Source organism: Trematomus bernacchii, unplaced genomic scaffold (assembly GCF_902827165.1).
Source record: "Trematomus bernacchii unplaced genomic scaffold, fTreBer1.1, whole genome shotgun sequence".
In the NCBI taxonomy this organism is placed as follows: domain Eukaryota; kingdom Metazoa; phylum Chordata; class Actinopteri; order Perciformes; family Nototheniidae; genus Trematomus; species Trematomus bernacchii.
In genome coordinates this window covers 530,417-554,407 of record NW_022987562.1, presented here as the reverse complement: position 1 = coordinate 554,407, position 23,991 = coordinate 530,417, and the positions used below count along the sequence as shown (strand labels likewise).

The window sequence follows — 23,991 nt, the reverse complement described above, 5'->3', positions numbered from 1 at the left end:
CAGGATAGTAGGATAGTGTTGCAGAAGATCAGAAATGTAATTTGTCTCTAAACACCAACAGTAGTATTTTAGACTCAGGGACAGTTTCATCCCTCAGGCCATAAGACTGTTAAACACCTGAACTTTGGAAAGAACATCCATAACATTCATCTGTTTGCTACTTATATCAATATTCCAATTACTTGTAGACTATTCTGCACTATTTCTATTATATTCTATTTGAATTGATTTACTTACACTATTGTATCTGTGTTATTGTGTTGCGCTGTTGGAGGAGCCTGTGACCTAAGATTTCCATTGTCATAACTACACTGTAGCTATGTACACATGACAATAAAAGCCTTGAATCTTGAATCTTAAAGTCTCTGACAGACAGGAAGCGAGTGCAAAGGGAATCTCAAACCCAGTGTGTCACCTGTTCTGTAATCAACACCTTCCTGTCTCACACCTTGTGCTCCTTCCTGTTTGATTTCCCCCCCGCAGCTCCTTCGCCATGTCTAAGACGGCGGTGAAGAAGCTGCACTGGCGCTCCAAGGTGCTGGACAGCTTCGTGCCCCTGCTGGGGTCCTCGGGGGAGCTGGGGGTCTCCATCGGGGGAGGGGCAGACTACGGAGAGTTCCCGTTCGTCACCTCGGCGCCCGGTGGAGGACTCACGGTGGGAAACGTCATCCTGGAGATCGGGGGCACGCCGGTGTTGGGGATGACGTTAGGAGATGTCCGTGGGGTCATAAACTCCTGCCCTCATCCAATCAGGATCAAGACCGTCGCTCCAGGTATTAGGAATCACTTGCATCCTTTACTCAGTGCAGGAAAGCAACTAAGTATGTTTAGTTAAAGAGTCCTCTCCTGCTGATGTTCAGGTGTATATCAGTATGTAGTGTCTCTACTTTAAAGAGTCCTCTCCTGCTATTGTTCAGGTGTATATCAAGTGTCTCTACTTTAAAGAGTCCTCTCCTGCTGATGTTCAGGTGTATATCAGTATGTAGTGTCTCTACTTTAAAGAGTCCTCTCCTGCTGATGTTCAGGTGTATATCAGTATGTAGTGTCTCTACTTTAAAGAGTCCTCTCCTGCTGATGTTCAGGTGTATATCAGTATGTAGTGTCTCTACTTTAAAGAGTCCTCTCCTGCTGATGTTCAGGTGTATATCAGTATGTAGTGTCTCTACTTTAAAGAGTCCTCTCCTGCTGATGTTCAGGTGTATATCAGTATGTAGTGTCTCTACTTTAAAGAGTCCTCTCCTGCTGATGTTCAGGTGTATATCAGTATGTAGTGTCTCTACTTTAAAGAGTCCTCTCCTGCTGATGTTCAGGTGTATATCAGTATGTATTGTCTCTACTTTAAAGAGTCCTCTCCTGCTAATGTTCAGGTTCATATCAGTATGTAGTGTCTGTACTTTAAAGAGTCCTCTCCTGCTGATGTTCAGGTGTATATCAGTATGTAGTGTCTCTACTTTAAAGAGTCCTCTCCTGCTATTGTTCAGGTGTATATCAAGTGTCTCTACTTTAAAGAGTCCTCTCCTGCTGATGTTCAGGTGTATATCAGTATGTAGTGTCTCTACTTTAAAGAGTCCTCTCCTGCTGATGTTCAGGTGTATATCAGTATGTAGTGTCTCTACTTTAAAGAGTCCTCTCCTGCTGATGTTCAGGTGTATATCAATCAATCAATATATACAAAATAACAAAATAACAGTCACTTCAAATGTTAGGGAATGTACATAGTGCAAGATTGTCCATAGCAGCGTAAAAATTATAGATAATAGTTGGTGAACAACAGGTAAAAGATTAAAAAGTGAAACCAAAACATCCGTCAAGAAACCAATTCATGCATCCGGTGCTGAAATGCTAACTCATTTCCTGGTTTTAGGACTCATTCCTGCAGCACCATTACAGACCAACACAACTCAAAGGAGGCAGCGCTGCAGTGACACTATGAAGTCGTGAGGAAGTAATATTCCCTGCAGCCTGTGTGTATTCTGATGCTGATTTGCACTCGTCAATTAGTGTGCATGAGTCAAGGCGACGGGTCGATATGTGTGTAGGACGTCAGGATTTCTGATGACACATGACAAGAGTGTGGCGATACAGATGTCTGTCACCCGCCAGAGGCCTTGATGTTTAGTACGAGGGGGGTGGGGGGGTTAACGGATGTGTTTGTTGGCTCCGAACAGAGCAATATGTCAGCCGGCTGTCACCTGACCGCCACTCCCAATGGCCTTGCTTGCCAGATTGATAGCTGATTTGGCCACGGAGGTGTAAATGTGGACCTTTGCTCCCAGTCCCTCCACTGCTGCTGGATCTATTATCAGATATATACCCCCCCCACAGGCTGCAGGTAGTGTGGACAGTGATGGATGATCTGATGCACTGCGTTGCTGTATCACACCTCCTCCTACTCCTGCTGCTCCATCCTCTCAAACACAGGACACCAGGCTGCTCTCCCCACAGGCAGCCAGCAGTTTAAAGGTTTTAGCGTTAATACACTTTCCTTCAGTGTGTTGCTATAGAGCGCTGCAGGGATGACCTCTTTTTTCTTGGCCACCCGGAATTAGCACCACCCTCGTTCCCTCTACAAAAAGCCAATAAGATTATTGCAGAAAATAATCTCTGTGGTAAACAAACGTTTATGATACTTGCACATGTCTTCAGCAGGATGATCTCCACATGTTAACACCACTTTATGATTTTTGAAGCGTAAATGCAATCTCCAGAAAGAAATAGCTAACATTAGGCTATAAAGGAACAACACAGTCTCACGGCATTTCGTGTTATAGTCACGAAATTAATCTATTGATTCGTGTTCACCAACACGATTTCGCCATTTCTTTCGTGTCACACAGAACGATTTTAAAAGCAATGTAAATAATAACAAATTAGAAGGAAAAAGAGATTTAAAAAAATACAGATTTAAGTATTCTGACACAGAACGATTTTAGAAGCAATGTATATATATTGGTCATATGTTTCGTGCCTGCACCAAATAATAACAAATTAGAAGGAAAAAAAGATGACATAAAATACAGATGTCAGTATTCTGAGGCTCTGAGCCATTTCTTTTCCTCACTGACGGCAAAAAAACTCAGACATTATACAATTTAAAATAAAAGGGATAGGGTTAGGCTTAGGGTAAGATATTGAGTAAGAACATGTTTTTATGAACCACACAGCTTCTGGTCTTCCAAGACCCGACCGGACAAAAAGACGTGTTGCAGGCACGAAACATACTACCAATAGAAATACATTGCATTTAAAATCGTTCTGTGTGACACGAAAAAAATGTGAATATCGTGTTGGTGAACACGAATCAATAGATTAAATTAATTTCGTGACTAATAACACGAAATGCTGTGAGACTGTGTTGAAAGGAACTATAGCACGGTCACATGACTTCACGTCACCACCGCTAAGCTAAAGGCGGCTAATGTTGGGCTATAAAGGAACTACAGCACGGTCACATGACTTCACGTCACCACCGCTAAGCTAAAGGTGGCTAATGTTGGCTATAAAGGAACTACAGCACGGTCACATGACTTCACGTCACCACCGCTAAGCTAAAGGCGGCTAATGTTGGGCTAAGGAACTACAGCACGGTCACATGACTTCACGTCACCACCGCTAAGCTAAAGGTGGCTAATGTTGGGCGTGATGACGTTTAGTCGCCTCATTTAGACACTTGTTAGCAACCGCCATTTTTAAATTCACCAGTGGGGTATTTACTGACTAAATTTATGTCAGCTTGTGTTAACCACAGACTTGTACGACTAATTCCCGCACCACACTATTGACCTTGACATCTGACTGCCTTGCTTTAACAGTAGACTATATATATTTATTTGATCAGCTAGTCACATTGAGATTAATACCTCTTTTACAAGGGGGACCTTGTCAACACAGGGTCAAATACCAAAACACATCCAACACATGACAGGACAATAACATAATTGAAGCAACTGCAGCTAGCAGTGACCATTTCAATTATTCTTAGTTCAATATCATTTGAGAATCCACAATTCGTTCGAGGGTTATGTGTTGATTTAGTCTTGTTTATTTTGATGATCGATGCCTTTCTTGTGGTGCGAAAGCTCAGAATAATCAACCTCTTTTCAGAAATAATTAAGTAAATGTTTCACTATTCATTATTTATGTTCTGTGTGAACATATTGATTTATTTGAATGACATATTTAAACAACAAGGCAATTCAAAGTGGTTTACAAAAGACATTAAAAGAAAACCATGATTAAATTACATTTGAATGCAATTAAAAACAGGCATTAAAGAGCCAAGAGAATAGAATAAAAACCAGCTAAAACAAAATAAGACCGTAATAAAATGCAAGATTAAATAGAAACAAATATAAAAAAAATATTTAAATATAAGAAGTTAGAGTAATAATGCAAAATGTAAAAGTTAAAGGGGACCTATCATGCAAAATGCACTTTTGTACGTCTTTTATACATGAATATGTGTCCCCGGTGTTCCAGGGAACTCACCAAGTGTCAGAAAACACAACCCTCTCTCTTTTCCTCCATACCCAAATCTCTAAAAAAGGGGCTGCAACGGATCTGATAAAAGATTTGAACACTGTCCTGACGCCAGGACGGTGGCGCTACGGCTATTGGGCCAACTCTCCACCTATCAGGGGAATGTGGGGTTGGGCCACGGCCGGCCATTGCCTCTCGAAAGCGCTGGTGACGCTCATATGCCAGGCCTGTAAGTGGTGCTGTAGTCTGCCACAAAAGCAGCGAAGAAGACTTCCTGCGCATGGTTACCATGGTTACCCTTCTGTTTATTCTCCGCTGTGGCTTTTTTTCTCCCTCCCCGAGGCAAGCGTTTGTTCCTGCTGCTTTAATTCAATGCAATCCCTCCCCGTCGAGGCAAGCACTGTAATTCTCTCCGGTTAGTCCACCAGCAGATGACAAACACCCACCTCTCCGCCTCTTCCAAGGAACGAGGGGACCGTGCGGCAGAGTTTCAGTTAGGTTTTCTTTCGCCGGTCAAGATGTCCGTTAAAGTTTAAATCTTCCGGACAAAATTAGAAAAGTGCCGGTCAAAGGTCTTCTTTGTTATTTATTGAGCTTTAAAACAAATGAATAACGACTCTTTATAATAATAGGCTATAATAAAACACGGAGGACGGAGATCTATTTTTCTCCCCCTCTTCTGACTTGATCAGAGCGGCTCCCCTCTCCTGCAGGGGGGGCGTGGTCAGCTGCAGCTCACAGAATCAGCCCCCTGCAAAAACAGGGCTGGAGAACAGCAAATAGAGCGAAATGAGGCATGGCTTAAAATGCATGATCTGTTTGGTATTTTGAAAACAGAAACGTATAAATATACCTTATATAGGTATGGCCCTACAATATATCATTTAAATATAGCATGACAGGTCCACTTTAAAATAAATTCGAATAAAGATATTTATACAAAAATGGCCAATAACAGATACATCAACAATTCCGTAGAATAAAAATATCTATACAGATGCACATTGTACTTCAATATATAACATGTATTACAAAATATCCAATGGTGTGTTATTATAAATAAGATATTCATGCTGAATTGCACATAACTGAATCACAGTTTTGTGGACCACGATATTTCTTGGGATCTTTTTCTTGTGACATTTTTCCAATTTCGTCCCATGCCTAATCCCAGCGTAGTCCTCTCATCCCAGAGAGATGAAGCTGAGATATGAATTTAGCTCTTCATCAGACTGGAAACCAGCAGCTGTTTCATAACGTGATGAACAAAAGCTCATCATCTCAACTAAAAGGCCGTCGAGATTCATTTCCCTTTACTGGCAGACGCCACATGTGGCTGCGCAGATGACTGCCTGCAGTAATAAAGTTAAATCCACTGTGACATGGTTAATAGGGAATACAGTCCGCTGTGTGTGTGTGTGTGTGTGTGTATGTGTGTGTGTGTGTGGGTGGGTGGGTGGGTGGACGTGTGTGGTCGTCTGTCAGAGTGACAAGCTGGAGCCGCTTTCAGTCAATCCATAACGGCAAGTGACCTGTCATCAGAGGCCGTAAAGCACTCGAGATGATATTAAGAGATCAGAGAGAGGAAGTAGAGACACGATGGTGATGAAGACACTCCAGGGGGATAGGGAGAAAAAAAAAATAACTACTAGATATCATCATGAATCTTCTGCAGCTGATTACTTATATCAAAATAATAGTTTTTTGTATTACAAATGATCTGAAATGCTTTGTTAAATATGCAAATGAGGCATTATCTTAGTAAATATGTGCCAACTTGCATAGATTTCCTAGGCAGAAATGTGAACATTAGATAAAGCCAGATTCAACATACTTGTTTCATTTTGTTGAAGTATTAAGGTCACAGGTTTTAACAACAGTGATAGATATCTCTTTTTATCACACCATTAATCAGAAAATACTGCCATAAAAAGTCATTTTTCTGCATGTTTTTAGTACTAAAGTCTGTATAAATGAGTCAGTGTATGGTGTGTGTGTTCGTAAAAAGCTTCAGAATATAGAGGGCAATGAAAGTGGACAGTTTGATTTGTAAGAGCTATTGAAGAGATTTCAGTAGGAGGAGAAAACGGCCATGTATGGTCAAATTCACACATGTTGTTACTACTACAGGTGAATAGGGTCAAAACATTTTACTAACAGATATCACTATGAAATTCCTTCACTTCATTACTGACATTAAAATGTAATTTTTTGATATTACAAGTTCCCTGAAATGTTATGTATAAATATGCATATGGAGTATTATGTAATGCAAACTTGGTGGATTTAGGATACATTTACAGACACACATTTAGTAAAATAAACTCCTATATGTGGAATTTGAATATTTTCTTCGAATGTTTGAAAGAAGAAATGTTATAGAAGCAAAATAGCCTAAAATCTCTGCCTGACTGGTTGTTATAGAGTCTGTAAAAACACATTTAATACTCAGGATGTATGTGAGGTGATTTAGAGAGATCAGTGGGTGTGAATGTGAAAGTCTAGATTGTTAAAGTGTTAAATCAAGTCTGTCAGCAGCAGAGATCTAAATTAATTTAAGTCTCTATTTGACAGGCTTCACACAGTGGATATACATGCATTAGTGTTTGTGCTTACTGAGCTGATTTCTTAATGTCTCCCCCCCTCTCTCTCTCTCCCTCTCTCTCCCCCTCTCTCTCCCCCTCTCTCCGCCCTCCTGTACATTTGCCCTTCCCTCAGGCTCCTCACTGTGCAAGGATCTCAGGTTGTATCTGAGCAAGTGTTTCACTCCCGGCTCGGTGGACAGCCAGCTCCAGCAGGTCATCAGAGAGAACCTGTACCTGCGAGCGGTTCCCTGTGAGTCCCTGCTGCTCTCTATACCTTCATTACACTTCATGTCTCTGTGGAGCTCAACAGTGAGTGGGGGGAAGAGAAAATACCTGTAAATACTATGTAGAAGATTTGGATAATTAGCAATAATGTCATAGCAATTTTCATACACACGATTCAGCTCAAAGTTCTTTAAAGGGACCATATTCTGCTCATTTTCAGGTTTATAACAGTATGTAGTGTCTCTACTTTAAAGAGTCCTCTCCTGCTGATGTTCAGGTGTATATCAGTATGTAGTGTCTCTACTTTAAAGAGTCCTCTCCTGCTGATGATCAGGTGTATATCAGTATGTAGTGTCTCTACTTTAAAGAGTCCTCTCCTGCTGATGTTCAGGTGTATATCAGTATGTAGTGTCTCTACTTTAAAGAGTCCTCTCCTGCTGATGTTCAGGTGTATATCAGTGTGTAGTGTCTCTACTTTAAAGAGTCCTCTCCTGCTGATGTTCAGGTGTATATCAGTATGTAGTGTCTCTACTTTAAAGAGTCCTCTCCTGCTGATGTTCAGGTGTATATCAGTATGTAGTGTCTCTACTTTAAAGAGTCCTCTCCTGCTGATGTTCAGGTGTATATCAGTAGTGTCTCTACTTTAAAGAGTCCTCTCCTGCTGATGTTCAGGTGTATATCAGTATGTAGTGTCTCTACTTTAAAGAGTCCTCTCCTGCTGATGTTCAGGTGTATATCAGTATGTAGTGTCTCTACTTTAAAGAGTCTTCTCCTGCTGATGTTCAGATATATATCAGTATGTAGTGTCTCTACTTTAAAGAGTCCTCTCCTGCTGATGTTCAGGTGTATATCAGTGTGTAGTGTCTCTACTTTAAAGAGTCCCCTCCTGCTGATGTTCAGGTGTATATCAGTATGTAGTGTCTCTACTTTAAAGAGTCCTCTCCTGCTGATGTTCAGGTGTATATCAGTATGTAGTGTCTCTACTTTAAAGAGTCCTCTCCTGCTGATGTTCAGATATATATCAGTATGTAGTGTCTCTACTTTAAAGAGTCCTCTCCTGCTGATGTTCAGGTGTATATCAGTGTGTAGTGTCTCTACTTTAAAGAGTCCCCTCCTGCTGATGTTCAGGTGTATATCAGTATGTAGTGTCTCTACTTTAAAGAGTCCTCTCCTGCTGATGTTCAGGTGTATATCAGTGTGTGGTGTCTCTACTTTAAAGAGTCCCCTCCTGCTGATGTTCAGGTGTATATCAGTATGTAGTGTCTCTACTTTAAAGAGTCCTCTCCTGCTGATGTTCAGGTGTATATTAGTATGTAGTGTCTCTACTTTAAAGAGTCCTCTCCTGCTGATGTTCAGGTGTATATCAGTATGTAGTGTCTCTACTTTAAAGAGTCCTCTCCTGCTGATGTTCAGGTGTATATCAGTATGTAGTGTCTCTACTTTAAAGAGTCCTCTCCTGCTGATGTTCAGGTGTATATCAGTATGTAGTGTCTCTACTTTAAAGAGTCCTTTCCTGCTGATGTTCAGGTGCATATCAGTGTGTAGTGTCTCTACTTTAAAGAGTCCTCTCCTGCTGATGTTCAGGTGTATATCAGTATGTAGTGTCTCTACTGTGACATGTCTCCATGCTTCCAGTCTGCTCTGATTGGTCAGCTGGCCGGCTCTGGTGTGATTGGTCAACCGCTTAGAGACGGCCATTTACATGCACAAAACCTATAGAACACACTTTGCTATAAAGTAAATGTCCACCGTCCCCATGATATCAAGCCACCCAGGAATACCTCTCTTAAGTTACGGCCCACGTTAATTATTTCACAACACGTCTCATGTTTTCCTCCATGTGATTAACTCGGTGTTAATTGGCTGTCAAGCATAAAGGACCGTCTCCAACACTTCCTCGTGTAAGTGTATGCAAGCAAAACCGAGGTGATTTTGTGAAATAATGAGAAAAACAACACACATTACTCCTCCCACAGGAACGTTTGAGCGTCAGAAAATTCATTTCCTGCAGTCTGGTCTTCATGCTCCACATTATGATGGAAATGTGTGATCACCACACACTCCTGTCATTAGCTCCTGTCACTCTCCATTGACGTTTAGGGGCAAGGTGTTCGCTTATTTTGCTACCTGATATCAAATCGATATAAATGGGTGCTCGGCTTTCTCTCTGTGCTTCCCCATGGCACATATTCCCAAATTGTATCTATAGTAATAGCGTGAGGACACTTTGCACTTTGAGTGGTTGCCAACATTTTGTTTAAAAAAAAACGGTATTAATTCTCAGAAATGATTTATGCAACAAGACAACATGTTGAGATTCTCAGTCATATATACAAAATGCTGGCCTTCTAAGCCTCAAACATGGAACTGTAAAGAGATCTGGATATACAATAGGATGTGAGACGCCTTTCATCACTATGGAAGTTGCTCAGTGTTTTGCATGAAGCCAAAATGACTCGACTACAGTTTGATAAAATGACTCGTCCCATCCGAATATCTTCTGAATATATAGAGCAAGCACCCTAGCTTTTAATTTAGAGCCGCCTCCCAGCGCTCTGTCTCAGGCTCATTTACATAAACAGAAGAAGAAAAATATGTCATAATTCAGCGACGAGTGCATGTAAGTGGATTTACCTCCAAAAGCAAAATATCCACTGATTTACAGACGTCTCTTTCTCTTTCTGAATGTGAGTCTTTGGGGGAAAGGTCTTATCTCGCCCTGAAGTTGTTATGCTTTGCAGAAAATATGGGTCGTGTCTGGAAGCTAACCCAAGGTTGGTGAAATTCTTGCAACAACAAAGTTAGAAAATGTTCCTTGAATGGGTAAGATTAGGAAAAGTTCACACAGTATTTCTCTGGTTCTTCTGGGCTTTGACTCAAATCATGCTACTTCCAGTTGATCATATGAGTTTGTATTTATGCTATTGAACAAGGACCATGTCTAAAAATGCATTCATCTCAAAAAGAGAAGAGACTATTTAAGCCAGATTTGAGCTGGTAGTTAATTTCCATCAGCAGTCTTTGGGCCGAAACACATCTGACAATCATCAAAACCTAAAAACATGACTTATTGTCATTGACACTCATTTTATAAAACAGATCAAAGTACAGAGCTATTCAATTTAAGTACCAGCACATTTTCTCAGTCGACTATAATATTACAGCTCACTTATTGGACGTGACTTGAGTCATTTCCAAATTTCGAGGGGACAATGTAGAGCAGGGGTGTCAAACTCAAGGCCCGGGGGCCAAATCCGGCGCGCCACTTCATTTTATGTGGCCCCACAAGAGCTTGCAAAGAATATAATAAGTGTATTATAATGTTACGTGCCGCTTTACAGGAGAAACGTTGCCCATAAACTACATGTCCCACAATGCATCTCATTTTGTGACATGCGCAATGAAGAGACTTGCAATGATTTGCCCAAGACTTCTGCTTTCAGACGTAGTTAATTATGAAGTTATTACCCTATCCGATAATAATCCAATGCAGAGGAAATATTGTAAAATTATATATATATACATTATTTTATATTTATTATGTATATTTATATAGTCTTAAAGTTACCACCGGCCCTTTGAGTGCAACCATAATTCTAATGTGGCCCGCGATGAAATTGAGTTTGACACCCCTGATGTAGAATAAAACCTGGGGTCATGACTAAAAGGAGTATTATAACTAACATATGATGATTCCCTGATGAGAACAATGTATTTAAATTGGAAGTAGAGTCAGCTAAAAGCACACAAAAGGATTTCTGATGATTATATTTCATTATGTAAAGATTACAGCCAGGCTAAAATCCTCACTTCTTTCCCCTCAGTGTTCGAGGTAGTTTGTGTTTCGGTTTCCCATGATGTAACTTCCCATGTGACGCCTGTGGAGCACAATGGCAGCCAAAGGCAGCTAGTTGCATCTGTTGCTCTCTTAATCCTCTGGAGCGTGACGTCACAGCTGCTGAATCCTCTCGCTCTGAGCAGAGATTTCTCAGAAAGATCTGTGTGTCTGACGTGGTTCACTGACCCGCGTCGGTCTGTTTCTCTTATGGTTCCGTCTGGTTCAGGTGGTATCACGGAGGAGACGGACCACCTCGTGTGTCCGCTGTCTTCACCTTGCTGTGGCAGTTTGGGATCGCTGCTAATCTCTCCTTTAGTGCAGGAAATAGGTCATGTGGGACAGTCTGCCTCACACACACACACACACACACACACACACACCACACACACACACACACACACACACACACACACACACCACACACACACACACACACACACACACACACACACACACACACACACTGACAGAACAGGTCAAAACTCCCCGGAGAAGATAACCTAATATATTCATGCATATTCATATTGTGCTATAATTGCATTTTAATTCAAATCAAGCGTTCTCATTACTTAACCGTGCATCTGCAAGCTGCTGCTCATTTAAGGGGTTGGCATAAATAAAGGCTTTTAGATATGTGTGGAGTAAATTGAAGAGCAAGAGGTTTGATTTAAAAAGGACATACACATTTGAGATAAATCAGAAAATAGTTATTTGTAAAGTGTTCTGAATACACTGTGTTTAATCAGAATCAGAATACTTCATTTGTTCCCAGGGGAAGTTGGATTGCATAACAAGAAATTCAAAATAGAACAAAATAAATAAATGAAATTAAGTTAAATTAAAAAAGTACAATTTAATAAAAGAATATTAAAAAAATATAATTAAATGTAATAAAATAAAATATAGTTAAAGTCAAATAGTATAAAATGCTAATTGTATTATTATTGCTTGAAATGTGGTATAAAACATTAATAATGCCATAGCAGTATGAGTATTGCACAGTTGGATCATTTACCAGCCAACAGGTGTACTCATTATTGCACAATATTATAATAGTCCACCGAAATTCCAGCGTTTTCTTGACGGTGGTGTCAAACTTTTGGAAACAAGCTTCCCGTATTTCTTTGGTGAGAGTGAGTGACGACTGAGCCGGCTGTAATCCTCTGATCTGCAGGAGTCAGTAAGATGCTGTTGTTCTCATGCCGACACCAACTCACGCATGCTAGCCTGATCTCGGGAGGGAAACCATCACGCCTCGTTTTCACAGGAGCAGATTTGATTCCTTTTGTTGTTTGGCATCGAGGAGGCAGCTGTGTTTAATGCTGAGGAGATTCCACCAGTGGCTCATTGTGGCCCCCTTCAGGATCACATGTATGTTCCTGCTCTCTTTGTTGTTCTTTGGGTTTTTTGGGGGGTAAAGATTGAGTTGCATCAGAGGAAGAAGAGAAGTCTTAAAGTGGAGACACTACAGGTGAATAGGGTACACATCTGTAACTAATAGATATCAATCTGAAACTTCCCCGGTTGATTTCTGACATTAAGACAATAGTTTTTTGTATTACAAGTTTTCCGAAATGATGTGTTGTTTTATGCAAATTAGGTAATAACTTGGTAAATATGTGCTAATTTGCATACCTTTGCAGAGCAGGAATGTGAACATTGGATAAAGCTATGTTCTTGTTTCATTTTGTTGACATATTAGAGCCAAAGGGTTTTGCAGAGGGGATTTTGGGTATCTCTTCAGATCACCCTTTAACAAATTGATTTTGTGCATGTGTTTAGTAAACAGTGTGTATAAATGAGTGTGTGAATGGTGTGTAAAAGCCAGCCTCTGTAAAGAGCTTCAGAATATTGAGAGGAATGAAAGTGGAGAGTTTGGTGTGTGTAAGTGCTACTGATGTAGAGATTCTACGGTGGCCGACATGTGCAAGCGCCTCGCAAATCATATTCATTCGGAGAAACGCACTGCAGTGTCATAGACGATGCAAATAAAGAAACACAAACGTGCCAAAACACATGCAAAGAGGAAACATCATGTGCAGCGTTTTCTAAAAGCACTGCATGGACGAAATGCTGCAAATACAAAACAGCTTTATACATAACATACTATAACAATTTTATAATCCCTGAACGTCACCAAGCGCTCCGGTCCCAGCTGTGTGCGTCACCTTTTTAGTGTCCCCTGGTTTCTGTTGTGTTTGGAGCTTCTTGCAGCGTTTTGTTTATGCATTGCTTTTAGTGAGCGCTGAACATGTTTCATCAAGTTCTTCATTTGCATGTGTTTTGGCACGTTTGTGTTTTTTATTTTGCATTGTTTTTAAAAGCTGCAGCACGTTTCTCGGAAATGTCTTGGTCACCGTATATTTTTCTGTTGAGAGACGAGGAGCCTTTAGAGATTGTAAAACTCATACATGTTGTATACACTAAAGGTGAATAGGGTAAACATTTTATCTTATAGATTTTTTCAATATTACAAGTTTTCTGAATGTTGTGTTTAAATGTAATTCAAATTTAGGAGAAATCTACAGACACAAAATATCAAAGTTAGTCAATTAAGCACCTAAATGTGAATTTTGGATGTTGTCTTTCCACTAGTCTAAGGCCCCGTCCACACGGAAACGAAAATGAAAACGTACCGATGTCGATATCAAAAAAGTCTTCCGTCCACACGGAATTGTCTCAAGAAACGTGTCCGTCCACACGAGACCGCTCGACCCGCTGGAGACGCTGTAGTACATATGCCGGGCCTGTAAGTGGCGCTGTACTTCCGCCACAAAATACACCAAAAGCAACGAAGAAGACCCCCCGAGCATGGTTGCTATGGTTGCCTGGTTGCCCTTCTGTTTATTCTCCGCGGTGGATTTAGCAACATGTTCATGTAGTTCTCCATGTCCACTTGTTGCTGATGGTTGTGGTAGAGGAGCTGTCCATTTTGCACTAACATCTGTATCATGGTCAGTAGCGTCTGGAGCATGAAAGCAACCCTGTGATCCGCCATTGTTGTTGTTGGCGAAACACATCAGCAATGACGCGGGGGTGAGCAGGAGAGGTGGGGAGAGGCGGGGCTATGGCATCATTGTTATCAGGAAATGATCGTTTAGGGCGTACACACGGAGCCGTTTGGCCCCCCAGAGCGTTTCGTCCGCAGATCTACCCACCTTGGGAGCCGTTATCACAGGGCTATCGGATCGGGCTCCGAATCCGCGTTTCCGTGTCGGTCTTCTGTGGATGAACCGTCTATACGATAGAGAACGTTAACGGATACAACCCGTTTCGTCTCCGTTTAGAAGGGGCCTAAAAGAAGACATGTTATGGATGCAAAATAGCCCAGGACAAGGCCTCAGTTTTGGTTGCATTTCTTAAATCCAGATGCTATTTCCTCTTCTGAAAATGTGCTTTAGTACCCGTCGTGCTATTTAGAGAGAACACATCAGTCCCTGGATTTCCGTTTGATGAGACAATGTTTTCTGATGTTGGCGCTGGCTCTGATGCAAGAAATATCATTACAGTCAGGAGGGCAGTGCATAAAAATGGAAATTAAAATGACAGAATTAAGTAAATGCTGGCTGCTGTGGCAACAACTATCTAAAGGAGGGGGATAATCACATTTCTATCTGCAGGAGGGTCTTCATACTGAAGCATTTTTATATCCATTTTTGTCTCCTTTTCATATAATTTCTGTGCAAGCCTTCACATTAGCCTCCTGAACTTTCCCATGCATATAATCGCTCTAACCATTTGTGCATGTGCCCTTGGATGATTCAGAGCCTGAACGTCCTATTCCCCCCCCCCCCCCCCCCCCCCCCCCCCCCCCCCCCCCCCATCAAAGACTCTTTCTAATTGTCTTCGGTGTGAGTCAGAGATAAGAAACATCATCATTCAGTTATTGTAATGCGTCTCTCCGGCGTTGTCTGTGGCCTTTTCACCGCTCTTCTTCCCTCGCTCTTTGTGTGTGTGTGATGATCTTGACAGACAGCTCTCTCTCTCTCCGGGTGTTTCAGTGTAATTACCTCCTCACTCCCCCCCTGTCTCCCCTGGGATCAGTGTGCAGCCTACAGGGAGAAGAAGATGTCAATAAACCATCCTGCCCCCCCCCCCACCCCCCGCTGACATGTCATATATATTTCCTAGGAGGGTGCATGGATAATGAATCCCTGCCTCACACTGAATCAGCTGGAGAGTTACTGCCAGTCCTGGGGGGGTGTGGGGGTAGCGTAGAGCTGGATAAACATAAGAAGTTAAAACAAGAATGTGGAATACAATTGTCAAATGAAATTTAAATATTTACATAAACATAAGAAGTTCAAGTAAAATGTCCAAAATTAATAAGAATAAAATAAAACATATTAATATGAATATTAGAAATTCGCATTATTGAAGAATGCATCATCAACAGGTGGAGTTATAATGAGGTATAATGATATAATGAGGTATAATGACAGCCAATCAGACGTCTCTATCCGCTCTAAAGGTCATTACACACCAAACTGACACCAAAGAACATCAAAGAACACGTCCCGACTGAACGTCGCCTCACGTCGCCTCACGTTGCCTCACGTCGCCTCACGTCGCCTCACGTCTCCTCACGTCTCCTCACGTCGCCTCACGTCGCCTCACGTCGCCTCACGTCGCCTCACGTCGCCTCACGTCGCCTCACGTCTCCTCACGTCGCCTCACGTTGCCTCACGTCGCCTCACGTCGCCTCACGTCGCCTCACGTATCCTCACGTCGCCTCACGTCGCCTCACGTCTCCTGCGTCTTGGCCATGTTTCGCACTGGAACACACCGCAAAGACTTCAGCCGACGGCCAAGAAGCACGTACGAACTGCGCATGCGTGAGTGGCAATAACTCTCCTTACCAGCAGGCGGCGGTAGTGTGTATTCGTCATTCAAAAGAGGCAACCGGAAGACAGACTGCGTGATACACCGAGAGAGCACCACAGAGTGTGGAGGCTTTTAAAAAAAGCCTCAAAACCCATCTTTTCAAAAGAGCCTTTGCCTAGACCCTTTTACCATCCTTTTATCTTTATTTTTATTTATTTATTTATTTATTTATTTATTTATTTATTTATTTTTATTTATTTATTTTTATTGCTTTTTATTAATTCTACCGTGTTGTGTCATGTCTATTTATACTGTTCCTGCTCACTGCCTGTAGCACTTCGGGATTTGAATTCGAATATGAAGTGCTTTATAAATGGAACCCATTATTATTATTATTATTAAGAAGAACAGACTGCGTGATATAAACAAACAACAAATAGCGTGCGCGTTCCATTTTCACTCTACAGCGAGAAGCTCATGGGGCTTTCCCCAACCTGTGTCGAGAGCTGGAGTTAAATGAAATCTCAGATTTGCCTTCTTAATCGTTTGTTTGGGTCCCTCACTTCCGTTTCGCTTCTCCTGCACTGATTCGCTAGCTGAACAGCCAATCAGAGTGATTTCTTTGGCCGACAGCCTCCCGATTCAACATGTCGAACCGGCGGCGGAAGGTGTCGGCCCGGCCGAAAAGACACGACGGTGCAGTACACACCAAGACACACCAATCTGAGTAGGGCGACACGACGCTCATCGACGGCCCGACATCTATCGACATCTATCGATGCCGAAAATCGGCTTGGTGTGTAAGGACCTTAAAGCCTCAGACAGTTTCCTAATGATCCGGAGGGTCAAACTCCTCCGGAGGAAACGCTGCCTCTGGGAATCTCAAAGCAAGGAGAAGTAAAACTCAACATGATCTGAAACGATTAGTGAGTCAATTAGTGGATCAACAGAAAACAGGTCTGCAACGATTCAATAATCATTTGGTTTTTTAGACGTTTTATTACGCTTCAATTCAGCAAATATTCAGTGTGATGTTTCTTTATTGACTCGTGGAATTAACAAGCATAAGAAGAACATTAAATATAAATAAAAAATTAAAGCAGTAAAATATGTCAAGAAACCTACATATAGATAAAATATATTTAAAAAACAACTTTAACAAAATATATTATTATAAGGATGCACGCTTTGTGGCGGGAAATTACAAAATAAATGTTTTTCCAAAAATTGTGTACAAAATATCTTATTTACATTATAAGCCGTATTGAGGAAAATTGCAATAAAAAACCTGAACAACTTTTAAAATATGAACAAAAACTGAAATATAGAAGAGAAAAAACAATGATAAAAATCCTTTAAAATATTTCCAATATGCATGAATTTCAATTGAAGCTGAATGTAAGGAAATTAAATGAAAATATGAACAAATAATATAAATTATGTACATTAAATAAAATACAAAATGTAAGAAACATCTGAAATACTTTTTCAAAGTGGTAATGTGCAAAATACGATTAATAAGAAGAATATGCAATGAACAGAAACAAAGGTTTACTGAGTGCATTTTAATGGAACATTTTAGTAATCTGTACTTGCAGCCATACAGTATTATACTGATATACTTTATAAGTGTGTGTGTGTGTGTGTGTGTGTGTGTGTGTGTGTGTGTGTGTGTGTGTGTGTGTGTGTGTGTGTGTGTGTGTGTGTGTGTACCTCTGCAATCTAAATCCATGGAGCTTTTTATGCGTGTGTTTTTAGAGAACAGGTCGGTCTGATGGAGCTTCTGCTCTCTACTGTCAGTGTGTCTACATGTGTGTGTGTGTGTGTTTGCGTGCATGCTCTGTGCTTGTGTCACTGTGTCTGTGGGGGGGGACAGCTCCCAGCACGGCGGTGCATTAATCACGGGTTTTATGGGGGATCTGGGTGTGACTCCCTCCTGCAGAAGGACGCCGATTCGTCCTCAGTTTGGGCTCATGTGAGATTTTGTCTCGGGAAAGGAATTATTGTCTCAAGGTCGAAGCGGACGGCTCGCAGTTCAATCTGCAAATTAGAATGAGAATATAACACAATGTGAACACAGACACACACTGGTGATTGAGGTTAAAGATTGTATTGCTGTGCGAAATTATAAAAGACAGCCAAGAGTGTCTGAAGACTGAGAGAGTCTCACAGCTCTTCTTAAGGACATCAAACAGAAAGGGGCCATATCTGTACTCTCAGTGGGCTGATTTTGACGACTGTGTGTAATGTTGCGACCATTGGATACAGAGAGCACAAGATGAACATTATACCTCTTCTGTGGACAATTATTTTTCAAATGAATAAGCAATCTGTCCAATCTTAATGAACCAGAGTCCCCTAAATCTGCCAAATCGACCCGAAATGAATCAAAATCAGCCCGTGGAGAGTACAGAGATGGCCACGTCCTGGTTAGAACTGCCATTTCTGATCCTGTAATGGATTCAGCATCCTCAATAACCTCCAACTCCACTCAAACACAAATTGTCCAAATCGGCCTAGCCCTTTTTATTATTAACTATTGTCAATATGGTACTTAATGCTTATTAACACAACTTATGCTAATTGTGCAAATTGCTCAACATATGCAATTTAGCATCCGTCAGTTTCTATGTGCTGGGGACCCGTACTATACATTTCTAGCCTAACACTTGGGCTACTCAACATCTCTGTGCTCACAATAAGACTGCAACTAGACTATAACACAAGCTCTGACAGATAAAAACAATCAGATTTGACTTAATGAGTGAAATAAAAATGTGATATATTTCACACTACATGCCCGCACATGCATTTGAAGTCTAGTAAATGTGGTTCAGAAACACATCAAACATTAAGACTGTGTGATTCTGTGATGATGCTTTTCTCCACTGTGGTTTGGACCCAAGGTCAGGTGACCCTCCTGCTGACGGAGCATTGATCTCCGTCTGTCTGATGCTGACAGAAAGACGTTCACAGCGCCTCATTAATGTTTCATTCTGCTCTCATTGATCCGCTCATAATAAAGAGACGCTGCTAAACGCTCTCTGCAGACCTGAGGAAACGTTCAGGTCGACCCGCGGCTCACTTTTTACACCAGGAGCCCAACGCTGTATTTACAGAGGTCTCTTCATTAATGTTCAGATTCATTATTAATTATGAGATTATTCAGCAGTAGAGGACTCTTTAAAGTAGAGACACTACATACTGATATACACCTGAACATCAGCAGGAGAGGACTCTTTAAATTAGAGACACTACACACTGATATACACCTGAACATCAGCAGGAGAGGACTCTTTAAAGTAGAGACACTACATACTGATATACACCTGAACATCAGCAGGAGAGGACTCTTTAAAGTAGAGACACTACATACTGATATACACCTGAACATCAGCAGGAGAGGACTCTTTAAAGTAGAGACACTACATACTGATATACACCTGAACATCAGCAGGAGAGGACTCTTTAAAGTAGAGACACTACATACTGATATACACCTGAACATCAGCAGGAGAGGACTCTTTAAAGTAGAGACACTACATACTGATATACACCTGAACATCAGCAGGAGAGGACTCTTTAAAGTAGAGACACTACATACTGATATACACCTGAACATCAGCAGGAGAGGACTCTTTAAAGTAGAGACACTAAATACTGATATACACCTGAACATCAGCAGGAGAGGACTATTTAAAGTAGAGACACTACATACTGATATACACCTGAACATCAGCAGGAGAGGACTCTTTAAAGTAGAGACACTACATACTGATATACACCTGAACATCAGCAGGAGAGGACTCTTTAAAGTAGAGACACTACATACTGATATACACCTGAACATCAGCAGGAGAGGACTCTTTAAAGTAGAGACACTACATACTGATATACACCTGAACATCAGCAGGAGAGGACTCTTTAAAGTAGAGACACTACATACTGATATACACCTGAACATCAGCAGGAGAGGACTCTTTAAAGTAGAGACACTACATACTGATATACACCTGAACATCAGCAGGAGAGGACTCTTTAAAGTAGAGACACTACATACTGATATACACCTGAACATCAGCAGGAGAGGACTCTTTAAAGTAGAGACACTACATACTGATATACACCTGAACATCAGCAGGAGAGGACTCTTTAAAGTAGAGACACTACATACTGATATACACCTGAACATCAGCAGGAGAGGACTCTTTAAAGTAGAGACACTACATACTGATATACACCTGAAAATGAGCATTATACGTCCTCTTTATTTATAAAATATCTGAATAATTTCTCCTCTACTGCTTGAAAACGAACCAGAAATGATTCAGGAGGTTGTCACCTCTCGTTGAATTACATTTTTAAACAATTTGTCAAACTGTGATGCTTGGACTATTTATATTTTTGCTGAGTTGTCGCTTTATTTAAACACTTAACTAAGATTCATGCCCCCCCGATGAGAGGATGTGATTAAGTGTCATCTCCGTTAGAGCTGGCAGTATTTCTCTCTCTCTCTGACCTGATGTATGAAGATTCTATATTTCCTCTGGTCTCTCTCATATTCTCTATATGTCCTCTCCCAGGCACCACCAGACAGCCCAGAGACGGGGAGATCTCCGGCGTAGATTACAACTTTGTGTCCATCCAGGAGTTCTTCTCTCTGGAGGAGTCGGGAGCGCTGCTGGAGAGCGGGAAGTTCAAAGGTGAGGTGCCTAGAAAGCTCAATCAATAACACCTAAAGTAATTTATTGATCCAAATGTGGGATTTTGTTGCGTTGCAGCAGCATAAAAAGACATGGCATTGTACATTAGAGAAGTTAAAAGACAAGAAATAAACAATCCAAAATGTAAACATCTCAAATTGAAATAAAATAGCATTTAAAAAAAAAAGGAAATATACATGTTGAAAAACTAATTTACAGTAACAAAATATAATGCAGGATATTATACATTCAGTGTGTAAGGAATGGAATATTAAATATGAAATGGAATACAAATGTAAAATGTACAGTGAGTTGAAGTTATCCAAGAGAAGCTATGGTTATAACTTAGAATAGAATAGAAAGCCTTTATTGTCATCACACTAACATACACAATGAGATGTTGGAGTGCAACCTTGCGCAAACGAAAAACAAACAACAACAAAAACACATCAACAATCATACGAAGGGTAATAAATACTTAAGGGGTAAAGAGCTATAAAGTGCCTTCAAAAGGTTTTTTAAAGTGCATGAGAGTTGGGTTATTAAGAGACTCTTGCACTTAAGGCTGTTAGTTTAGCAGCCTGGTGTTAGTGATTGTAGCTTGTCTGTTTCACGTCAAATAAATTAGCGCAAAGTTAATTATGAAACCTAGTTTGACGATAAGTAGGATAAAGGGCAAATCTGTGTAATATTTTATAAGTTAAAAGTATAATCTTGGACTCTAGTCTAGCATGTAAAGGGAGACAATGATATAAAAGAAGAACATGTGATCAAATGTCCTAGTTTGTTTTAGATATACAGTATATTATCAGTATTATTTTGTGAGTGTGATAATTTTTACTGATTTATTTTTATTAGGATGTTTTGTAAGATACTGTAAAAAGGAATGACTTTTTAACAGAAGTATTGCATTATCTCAGACCAATTTAAAGTGCACCTATCATGCTATTTTTAGGCATATATTATGGGTCTCAGATATATACAAATATATCAAAACATGTTTATGATGTGTTTTGCTCAAAATACAAACAGATCATGCATTTTAGAAATCCCTCATATCCCTCTGTTTCAGCCCTGTTTCGAAAAACGCTGATTTTGGGTCCTTAGCTTAAAAAAAAAAAAAGAGGAGGCGGAGCTAATGCCTGATCAGAATTCTACCGGAGATAAAGTTAAATTCTGCTGTGATGAAACGCCATCCTGTTCTAAAGCACATCAAGGATTATTTCTGTAACAGTATGGAGCTCAAATGCTTTTTCTCTTGCGGGTTTATCACAAGGTGAGTTCCTTTTTTTATTTCCTGCTTTTTAAACACATGCTCTCTCCAGTACAGGTTAGCTCTGAGTGTTAGCGATGCTCTGCTAATGTAAACAAAGTGACTTAAATTGCTCTTCATCTACGTTTGATGATATGCACATAAATTACTTATATTTTTATGTTGTTTGATTCTAAAATCTGTTATTCTCACTACTAGTGTCTTTTAAACTTCTTAATTTTAAAATAACTTTTAATCATGTTGCCGTAGTCTTTTTTAAACATTTATTATGTAAGGCACATTGAGCTGCCTTTTTGTAAAATAAATCAATATAAAAGATAGACTTGCCTTGCCAAAATTAAATGTAATTTGAACCAAAAATGAACCATAAAGTTTAGGCTGCAGGTTTAGCAAAACAAAAATCAATATAAAAACGGTGACTGGTGGCTACTTCCTGTCCAGGTGCAGTCACTTCCTGGAGTCTCTGCTGATAAAACGTTTTAATAAGTATTACATTACATTACATTACACGTCACTTGTTAGACACTTTTATCCAAAGCGACTTACATACATTCAATACTGTGGGCAATCCCCACATGAGCAATTTAGGGTGAAGTGTCTTGTCCAAGGACACAGCGGAATGTTGACTGCAGCGGGATTCGAACCAGTGCCCCTGTGCCCCTGTGATCCGAAGATCAGCGCACTATCCACTGAGCCACAACCTCCCTTTAAGATGCTCCTCATAGAGTTTAGTTTCATTTGACCCGCGCCAGATAGCTGTAATAAATAATCCCATGTATTGGCAGGTTTGTGTTGTGATGAACGAGGTTAACAGAGTTAATATCAGTCAGTCGCTTCTCTCTCTGCATATTAATGCTCTCAGGTGCCCCCCCCCCCCCATGTAAGGGTCAGAGTGCTGCCTCTGATTAAAAGCCTCCATACATTAGCATCCATAATTGATCAGAGTTTAATGGCAGCCATGAATGTCATCCTCACTTCAGGATTAGCAGTGCATGGGGGGGGGGGTTACAGCAGTGCATTGTGGGGTTTCAGCAGTAAATGGTGGCGGCTGCTGACCTTGTTGAGGAGTTCAGTAATCTAATGCTTCCTCTCTGAAACAGATGCATGGTGGAGGTAATGTCATTTGTTATTCAGCAGCAGATGGCTGTCACTGGGAATATAGAATATATAGAGAGAGTAAATACAGTGGATTATCTCCGGGGAGACATGATGCATGTACATACAGAAATACATGGGTTAGAAAAGTACAAGGGAAACAAATAAAAAACTACAAAAAACATGTAATAATATTTACAATAAAAACCTATTCAATTGAAAGCTGTTTGGAATTAGACTACAATAAATCAATGAAAAAATCTTTACAAAATGGGTTATAATGCACAATAAATCACTGATAATTTAGTTAATAGAAACATGTAATAATAGTGCGGAGTGCAAAGGGTGCTGAAAGACAGACATGATGATTAATGCAACCTGTAAAACCATTAAGACGTAATTTCTCTGCAAGGACAACGATATCAGTTTTGTCCCTCGAGTTATTAGATTAGAAACATGTTAGTTTTACTCTTTTCATAATAAATGCCAACATGTATTATTTAAGGGCACCTTGAGCTTCCTTAATAAATCAATCTAAAAATAAACTCGCCTTGTCAGAATGTATTTCTAATCTGCTTTGAGTTGAGGCTGCAGGTTTAGCAAAACAAATATCATCATTATAAAGACGGTGACTTGTGTCATTTCTCACAACGCCTGTCCTGTGTCCTCCTCTGTCTCAGGGAATTACTACGGCACCCCCCGCCCCGTGCACATCAGCGCAGAGAGCCCCCCCATCACCTACCAGGAGCACCGGAACCTGCTCAGGAACTTCAGAACGAGGAGCAAGTCCCTCAGCAACCTGGAGAAAAGTGCAGAGGACGCGGAGAACAGCGAGGACGACTCGGGACTCTCAGGTCGGTGGAACCAAAATATTGCAAAAACAAAATGGATTCATATTTATAATACTATGCATCATTTAGTATTTGTCTGAATTTTTCCCAATTTGGCTACGAAATCAGTGTCTTGGTC

General features: G+C 40.6%; 1 protein-coding gene across 1 annotated transcript in view; it reads left to right on the top strand.

The window, feature by feature from the left end:
• Positions 1–23,991, top strand: part of LOC117477458 (membrane-associated guanylate kinase, WW and PDZ domain-containing protein 2) — an 80,803-nt gene that overhangs the window by 18,636 nt on the left and 38,176 nt on the right. Inside the window, 4 exon segments of the mRNA XM_034124131.1 lie at positions 484–773; positions 7,198–7,314; positions 20,535–20,654; positions 23,703–23,876. Of these exon segments, the coding sequence (XP_033980022.1) occupies positions 484–773; positions 7,198–7,314; positions 20,535–20,654; positions 23,703–23,876 (701 nt within the window).